The 9,815-nt window shown below is 35.8% G+C and overlaps 1 protein-coding gene across 13 annotated transcripts in view; it reads right to left on the reverse strand.

Annotated features, from left to right (window-relative positions):
* The window catches only part of LOC130838387 (intraflagellar transport protein 25 homolog), an 82,898-nt gene that overhangs the window by 18,830 nt on the left and 54,253 nt on the right, over positions 1-9,815 (reverse strand). For 5 of the 13 annotated variants that reach the window (XM_057711425.1, XM_057711435.1, XM_057711441.1 and 2 more), the window contains 2 exons: positions 825-895; positions 8-120 (listed from right to left, as the gene is read on the reverse strand). In XM_057711425.1, the coding sequence (XP_057567408.1) occupies positions 8-120; positions 825-895 (184 nt within the window). The other 8 variants (XM_057711519.1, XM_057711461.1, XM_057711469.1 and 5 more) reach the window with 8 other exon arrangements.

The following is a 9,815-nucleotide window of genomic DNA, read 5'->3' on the forward strand; positions in this document are numbered from 1 at the left end:
CTCTTACCCATCAATCATATTTTCAGGTGGGTGTTTTTCATCACTTGATGTAGCTAAAATGACTTCAGTCCCTTCAGAGCTCAAACAAAGATCAACTTTTCTCATCTTAAAGTGTTTAACCTGCAAGTAAAACAGTAACAAAACAAAAACAACAAAAGCAACTTTTTTTTCTCTGAACTTTATCTGAGAAAAGGAAGAGAGACAAAGCCTGTTGCCTAGCACACAGCTTAACAACCAAGTTATTCAAGTGGGAGGGACTCTAACGTGTTTATTTACATAAGTAAACATCTGACCTCTCCCAGGGATAATCTGTAAGATATGAGTATTTCCACTACTCTACTCCACAAAACAAGTCCCTGACACTGACATAATTTTTCTGCTTCCAAAATTAAAAACCTTCAATAATTATATAAAAACAGTTAATAAGCTAGAATGACATGACTTAGTAGGTAAGTTTTTAAAAAGCATTTATATTGTTATATTTCTGAAATTTAAAAAAATGCAGAACATAAAAACAGACGCTTTGTAACTATTTATCCACACACTTATCAATTGACATAGCAAGTGATATTATTTAAATCTTAAAAATTACCTTATCATTATTATTTTTTTAAGCAGAAATGTGAAATAAGAGAGAAGACAACTTCTCACTTATTTCTAGATTCTAAATCAGTCACTTGGTTCATGAACTTAAAAACATTTCTGTTGGAGAGTAATATTTTAAGTTTGACAAAAAGCCTACTGAAAAGATATTGTTGAGCTCTACTATGAACCCTGGAGGGTAAGACAGAAGGAAGACCACAGAAGATTATATCAGAACTCACCCTTCTCCTTGATCTGCTGGTAACAGGGCACAAACCAATATATAGATGCAAAGTGACGGGGAAAGCTGTATCTATGAAGAATTAAAAGATGAAGAGTGTTTGGAAAAGGGAGAAAGGCTTCCAATACACTTCATACCCTGGCCCCAGTCTAACTTAAAAAAAAAAAAAAACTAGGGACTTCCCTGGTGGCACAGTGGTTAGGAATCCACCTGCCAATGCAGGGGACACAGGTTTGATCCCTGGTATGGGAAGATCCCACATGCCGTGGAGCAACTAAGCCCATGTGCCACAACTATTGAGCCTGCACTCTAGAGCCCGCGAGCCACAACTATTGAGCCTGCATACCACAACTACTGAAACCCATGTGCCTAGAGCCTGTGCTCCCCAACAAGAAAAGCCACCGCACTGAAAAGCCCACGCACCACAATGAAGAGTAGCCCTTGCTCGCCACCACTAGAGAAAGACCTCTCGCAGCAATGAAGACCCAATGCAACCAAAAATCGCTTTTTTAAAAAAATGATATAAAAAAAGGAAAACTATTTCAAATAAACAAACAAAAAGGTACAGCGAATATTACATTTATTAAACAACTATGTACCAACTTCCTAGATTTTATAAATGTTAACATTTTGCCATATGTACTTTAATTTTTTTTTTTTTTTAAGAAATAAGTAGCCTCTCACTGTCCTTATTCCCTTCCTTGCTCAGTGGTAACAGCTATTCTGAAATTGGTGAATATCCTTCCTGACTATATTTTTATTTTATTTATTTCTTTATTGGCTACTCCAGGTGGCATGCGGGTTCTTAGTTCCCCAATCAGGGATCCAAGCTGCCCCCTGCAGCAGAAGCACAGAGTCCTAACCACTGGATCACCAGGGAAGTCCCTATATTTTTACACTTTTACCATATATGTATCAATATGGACTGTTCTTTTAAAACAGATATTTTCACAGTGTATATATCCCTTGCTACTTGCTTTTTTCATTCAATATTATGTTTTCAAGATTTTATTATGTTGATACATATAAATCTACTTTATTCATTTTAACTACTATAAGGTATTTATCCATTTCTCTAATGATGGATAGTTAGGTCCTGTTTCCAATTTTTTGCTATTATAAACAAATTCGCAATGCACATCTTTGTGCATGTATCTATAAGCACATGTGGGAGAAAATCTTTATAATAAAGAATATCTTTACTTGTAGAAGTAAAATTGTAGAAATTTAGAATCAGTATATCTCCAAGTCAATAACTGATCATTTGATCTCTAAATTATAACAATTTATATTACCATTAGCTGCTCCCTCATATTCTCACCAACTTGTAATTCTTACACATTTTAGCTTTAGCCAATCTCACTGGTGTGAAATGTTATTTCTACAAGGTTTTAATTTATATTCCCATGATTACTAGTGAGGTCAAATACCTTTTCATGTTTATGGGGCATTCAGGCCTCTTCTCTTATTTGCTTTTTCTTATCCTTCGCTCTTTTTCTATTGGGTTCCTCTTTTTCTTTCCTTCTATTCTTTTTAATTTGTAGAAAATTTTAAAACAAAATATCCTAGATACAAGTCCTTTGTGATAGCATTGCAAATATCTTCTATTCTATAGCTTGATTTTTCTTTTCAACTTTGTTTTTTGTTGTGCAAGAGCTCCTCCCCTTTTATACACACTTTCTTTTTTGTTTTTGAACTATAACATACATACAGAAAAGAACACAAATCATAAGTATATGGTGCAAGAGATTTTCACAAAGTAAACACACCCAGGTAACCACCACTCAGGTAAAGAGGCAGAACATCACCAGCATTTGAGACAAGCCCTTCTTATACCCCCTCCTAATCACTACCCTTTCATCCTTTCCAAAGGTATCATGGTCCTTATTTCTAATGCTACAGATTAATTTCACCTCAACATTATGTATATGGAATCATACAGTTCGTACTCATTTATATCTGGCTTCTTTCACTCAACATTATGTGTTTGAGATTTATCCACATTGGTATGTGCAGCAGAGCTGAAGTGCAACTAAGTTATCCAGCCCCGACCGAGCTCAACTCCTAATAATATCAAGGAAATCAACCCCTAAGTGGAATTTCACAGGAAAATGGGTGTGAGCTAAAAACCAAAGAAAGATTTCTATGGTCTTGGGTACTTAGATCCGAAAGCCCTGATGAAGGAAGGAACTGATCTCACCCTCAAATATGTGAAATCAGAGGTAAATTGAAACTATTTAAATAAAACTACAACTCAGTCCAATCCCAGCATAACCCCTAGTTGGACTGATGTGATCTGCCCCTTATTCTGGTTACTAGACAAAGAAAATGGTATGCTCTCTCTGGGAAAAAACAATATCTACTTCAGTATCTATTGTTCTTTTAAACACAATGTTGAACATGCAAAGTCATTTGAATAGCACAGGAAATTATAGCCATTATCTTTTAATAACTTTTAATAGAGTATAATCTGTAAAAATACTGAATCACTATGCTGTACATCTGAAATTAAAATAATATTGTAAATCAACTATACTTCAACAAAAAATTAAAAAATAAAAACTTTTTAAAAAATTTAAAACTTTAAAAAAAAGTCATTTGAAGCAGATCTACAGATGATCCAGTTGCTGGAATTATAACTTGATTAGAGAATTCAGTGAAAAGGTGGGCAAAATGGGTGAACAAAAAGGGAATTTTAGCAGAGAAATGGAAACTATAAAAAAGAACACAATGGAAATTCTAGAACTGAAAAATACCAATCTGAAATAAAGAATCATTAGATGGGTTTAACATTAGATTCGACACAGCACAAGAAAAGGTCAGTGAACTTAAAGATAAATCAATAGAAATAATCCAAAATGAAACAGAGGAGAAAAAAGCAAAAATAATAGAACAGAGCATGATATACCCCGTGAAACAATATCAAACTAGTCTGAAATACATGTAATTAGAATCCCAGGAGAGGAGAAAGAGAATAATATAGAAGAATCATTTAAGGAGACATGGCTGAAAAATTTCCAAAACCTATGAAATACATAAACCCACAGATCCAAGAAATTCAGTGAACCATAAGTTGGATAAGTACAAAGATCCCACCTAAGCATAGAGTCAATTGTTGAAAATTAAAGAAAAGAGAAAAAATTAAAAGCAGTCAAGCAAAAAACACCTATATGCAGGAAAACAACAAGAAGAATCAAAATTGACTTATCATTAACAGTGGAAGCCAAAAGACAATGGAATGACATCTTTGACATCTGAAAAAAAAAAAAAGATAGAATCCAAAATATATATATATATAGAATCCTATATCCAGCAAAAATTTCCTTTAAAAGTGAAGGTAAAATAAAGACAAACAAAAACTTAAAGTATTTGTTACCAGTAGACCCACAGTACAAAAAATATTAAATGAATTACTTTAGGCTGAAGGGATATGATTTCAAGCTGAATCTTGGATCTGTGGGAAGGAATGAAGAACACTGGAGATGGGAAATATATTGCTAACATAAAAGAATATTCTTAAAATTTCTTTAAGAGACTCCTCCTGAGTGGGGGACTTTCCTAATGGTGCAGTGGTTAAGACTCTGTGATTCCACTGCAAGGGGCACAGGTTTGAACCCTGGTCAGGCAACTAAGATCCCACATGCTGCGTGGTGCAGCAAAGCAAAACAAAACACAACAAAAAGACTACTGACTAAAGTAAAAATAACATCAATGAATGGTAGAAATTTAATAGATGTAGAAGAAGTAAATATACTAATAACACAAAAAGCAAGAGAAAGGTAAATGACACTGTATGTTTGTAAAGTTCTTATGTTGAACATGAAGTGATATGCTATTAGAGTAAGATGGTAAGGATACATGTTGAAACCTAGAATTAGGATAAAGCAACCACTAAAAAACATAAACAGTTATAGGAAGGAGGCCAACAGAGAAGAAAAAACGGAATACCATAAAACACATGATAAATCTGAAAGAAGACAAAAAAGGAAGAAAAAAGAATTAAGACGGATAGGACAAATTGAAAATAAATAGCTATAAGATAGACTTAAGTACAAACACACAGATTATTCTATTAAATGTTAGTAAGTTAAACAGTACATTATCAGACTGAAGAAAAAAAAACAACTAAGTACTCTTTCCAAGAGACACTCTAAATATGAAAGTAAAAGGATAGAATAATATAGAATAAATCTTAATATCTGGTAAGGTAAATTCCCCTACTTAATTTTCAAAAAAATTTTGGTTCTATGCTTTATACTTTGATTATTACAAACAGTTTTGTTAAATTATATTAAAGCATTTTTTCAGATGTTGATTACAATTCAATTCCATTATAGATTAATTTGGAGAGAAGTGACATGTTTATGATAATGAATTTTCAAATCCATGGATGTGAAATATCTTTTCATTAATTTAAGACTTCTTTTAAGTACTTAAATTGTTCTATAGTTTTCTACAAACATATTTTCACCTCTTTTATTAGACACCTTATAGTTTCCATTGCTATTATAAATGGGATCTTCAAAAAAAGAACTATTTAAAAAAAAATCTTACTCTTTATTATACAAGGAATATTTCTAACATTTCACCATTCACTGTGATGCTCACTGAAGGTTTTATTAGACACTGTTCACTGAGTTATAGAAATGCCCTTCTCTTTAGTTTACCTTTTGTTTTCTTTTAAGCACAAATAAACATTGAATTTTATCAAATGCTCTTCTAACATTTACTAAGGTAATCATACAGATGTTTTTACAGGTTTTCTAATGTTATAGCATCCCCAGTTCACAGCATAAACTCTATCTACACAGTCAAGGTGTATTAGTGCTTTTATCTATAGTTAGATTCAGTTTGCTAGCATTTTTAGAAATTTTGCAAATATATTTCTAAGTGAAATTGGCCTATAATTTTTTTTTTTGTATTTAGTCCACGTCTTGATTTGGAATTTAGACTGTAGCCCAACATAAAGAAATTGGAGTTTCCCTTATTTCTCTATTTGCTGGGTTATTGGATCCTATAAACCCAGTAAAGTGTACGTAGATTTTTGACTTTCAAGTTCAATAGTTCTTTTCAGGCTTTCTACACTTTCTTGAGTCAATTTTGAAATTTATATTTTAAAAAAATTATCTATTTCTTCCTAGTTTTTATATTTATTGGTACGAAATTCCTTTTCTATTGTAATTTTAAAATCTAGTATTTATAGTGTTAAAAGCTGTGGTTAAGATTGGTCAAGAAAAAAAGGCATATATTCTAATATGTTTTATCTTGCCTTTTTTCTTGCCAATCTTACCACAGCTTTTAATACTTTGATATCAGAGAACTGGTGTTGTATGAACATTGTTAACCCCTAGTTTGAAGACAAGAAATATGGTGAATTCCTGGAAACAGAGATTGATGTGCTTGCATGTGAATGTTCAACAAAATTCTAAAATTACTATATTTCATTATTATCAAAAGGATGGCTTTGAAAATCTAAACAAGAAAGCAGTAAAATTGGAAAGCAACAGTAACATTAATTCACAAGTTATACCAAACCTATATATTTCTTTTTGTTTGTTTGATAGAGTTACTACCTATTAGGGATATTTCTGAACATTTCAACAAAACTTCAGACAAAGAATCTCAAGATACCCTGTAGACTAGATGAATAAATATGGGATGGGTGACAGGCGTTACTTTAGGTAGGTATTTATAATTCTTGGAATGGTTATACTCAAAGAATGATGATTAATGGGACAAAATGAACTGTGTAAGACCTCTACCCTTATCCCATTCAACATTTTTATTAATTAAAGATGGGAAAAATAAGTTTATCAATTTTGCAGATGACACAAACCTGGGATGTCAGCTAATATGGTAGATGAAAGAATTAGCACACAAAAACATCTGAGCAAGCTAGAAAAATAGATTGCAATGAATACGATATTTAATATACTCAGACTTAAAAAATCAATCACACAGGGAATGACCTAGATCAGGGATTGGCAGACTACTGCCTATGAGCCACATCTACCCCGACACCTGTTTTTGTATGGCCCATAAACTAAGGATGCTTTTCACATTTCAAAATATTTTTCAAAATCAAAATATTTTGTGGCACATGAAAATTATATGAAATCCACAGTTCAGTATCCATGAATAGTTTTATTGGAAATGGCCACACTCACTCATTTATATATTGCCTATGGCCAATTTTGTGCTATAGTGACAGAGCAGAATAGCTGTAACAGACTATAAGGCTCATAAAACCTAAAATATTTATTATCTGGCCCTTTAGAGAAAAAGTTTGCCAAACTTTCATCTATATGTATAAAATGTAGCGGATTAGTTGATTGCAAAGTCACTATAAGGCAAGAGTGTACTGTATCTACCCCCAAAGGTAAAGGAATGTTATGTGAAATTATATTAATAGAGTTAACAAGGAACTACATTCTACCAAAATCTTTGAAAACTAACTGAGGGCCAGGCACTCTGCTAGTCATGCAAAGATAATATGTAGTAATCTTTGACTATGTAAACCTAAGACAAAGATGGTGACTAAGACTTGGTTTTTGCCTTTAAGCTCAGAGTTAAGTAAGATGGATGAACATGAAACTAACAATTTGTTATGTGCAAATAGTGTGATCCACATCGAGAATACTGTGTTCAGCTGCAGGTAGCATAATTTAAGTAGGACATCATTAGGCTTGATCAGACAACAAAAAGTTCATAATGATCTATAAACTATGTTACACAGAAGAAGTTGAAAGAATATTGTTTCAAGAAAAGATAATTTAGTGAGAGAAATATGACTACAAGTTTTAATATCACAAGTCTTCACAAATGGAAAAAAGATTAGAACAGGACTCCACAAGTATGAATTTTAAGGAGGAAGACATCATAGATATAAGAACTTTACAGCACAGTAAAGATTTTTAATCTTTTCCATCCCTGAAAGTGTCCATGAAGATGACTAGGTGATAACCTATGGAGAAAACTAGAGAAATAATTCTTGCACTGGGGTTCTTTTAGACTGAATCAAATTCTAGGAAAGGTAGATTAGGAACAGATAATGAAGAAACCTGAAAGCCAGGTAAAGATGGTAGGCTTTAGCCTGTAGTCCATTGGTTCTCAATTGGACTGGGGATGATTTAGCCTCCCAGGGGGCATTTGTCAATGTCTGGAGACAGTTTGGCTGGCAGGGGGGCAGTGAGCAGTGATGCTATTGGCATCTAGTGGGCATTTTATGATGCTGCTAAATATCCCACAATGCACAGGACAGTCCCCCAAAACAAATAATTATCTGACTGAAAATGTGAATAGTGCAAGGTGGAAAAACCTTGTGGTAATCTAGTTGGGGGTGGAAATGTGGGGGTTGGAGAGTTAAGGAGAGAATTTGCTTTAAAAAGTGTTGTATTTTAGGGAAATATATCTAGCATTGAAGTGTGATAGATGAATAAGGAAGACAGAGTATGCCCCAAATGTTCAGTTCTTTTCTTACCTCACATTCTTACCACCTAAGTTGTCTGAAGGAAGCAAACGTGTACTTCAATACAAAATTCACTTCATACCTCCTATAGCCACCAATACTTTTCCTTTTTCCTATGCTGGGTGGAACTATATAAATAACAAGTAAGAAGTGGCAGAATTTGGGTTCACTTTAAGCTTCCTTTGCTGCAGTTAATGCTAAAGAGGCAAACCAATCCCAAAGAAACCTATAAAACAATTCAACAGGTATGCTGCTTCCATAACTCCAAAATGCAGGTTCGGGATGTGGTCTAAGCCCCCACCCTGGGATGCCTTACTTAATTCATAAGCGTTCACTCAGGACCTCAGTTCATCAACGGTGGTGCACTCTGGGGTGTTATCCTTTGCAATTTTAAAACAATCTGACCGTAGACTTCCCTGATGCCTTATCCTCCTCTAAACCCAGTGCCACTTACCCACCCTTCCACCTCCAGTTCACATAACCTTTCTTTCCGAAAAGCTTTCTGCACCAAGTCTTCAGTTCACTTCTCCCTGACCAGCCCCTTGCTTCTGGTACTTTTACAGCCAGACTCCTCAAACCCTTTCCCATAACATCATCCACTAGGAACTTTTGTGTAAATTAGAAAACGGCCATCACCTGTCTCCCCAGGGCCAGGGCCTATAGCTTGGTATCACTTAAAAGGCAATCGGGTTGCGGGGGGGGGGGGGGGGGGGGGGTAATGAAATGGGAGAATGGGATACCAAATTGCACACTCTAAATATATGCAGTTTATTGTATGTTAATTGTATCTCAATAAAAGTTCTAAAAGAAAAAAAAGGCAATCAGCCCTGATACCACTTTTTCACCTCCATCCTAAACACTTCTACTCAGTTCAAGGCCATTTCAAGACCTCCAAGGGCCCTAAACACATGCTTTTGGACGCCCGGCCCCATATTATATAAAATATATTACGTGAATCCACATCCTACATTAAATATAATTTTTAAATATATGGCTTACGTTCCAGTTGATAGGTTACATTTTGATACGTTTATTAACTTCGATTTGGAATTGATTTTCCCTTCTGGGGGTCAAAACATTATTTCTGGCTTCCAAAAAGTTCGTGGCGGGACCCTAGTGTCTCTAGGACTCAGGGGCGAGAACAGACCTGCGTCAGTCTTCCACCATCCCGGTCCCCTCAGCGCCCGCCCGCCGTCCGCCTCCGCGCCGCGCGTCTCCTCACAACCCCCCGCCACACTCGCTCGCTCCCTCCTCCATCAGCATCCCCCCTCCGTCGGCCTCGCCCAGCCAGGCTCCCACCTCCCCCGGTGCCGGCCCAGCCCGCCGCACCGCCCTGCTCGCCTGGGCCTCCGGTTAGCTCCAAGCGCGCTGATAGTCGGGCCTCGATCTCCCTACCGCCCCGCCCCCAGCCCCGCCCCCTCCCCTCTCCGCCGGCCTCCGCGGAGTTCGCGGGGGCGCAAGTCCTACTCCCGGCTCTCCGCTCCACCCCGCCCACAGGCTCTGTCCCGTCCCGCCCCACCCTGC

Source organism: Hippopotamus amphibius, chromosome 1, assembly GCF_030028045.1.
Source record: "Hippopotamus amphibius kiboko isolate mHipAmp2 chromosome 1, mHipAmp2.hap2, whole genome shotgun sequence".
In the NCBI taxonomy this organism is placed as follows: Eukaryota; Metazoa; Chordata; class Mammalia; order Artiodactyla; family Hippopotamidae; genus Hippopotamus; species Hippopotamus amphibius.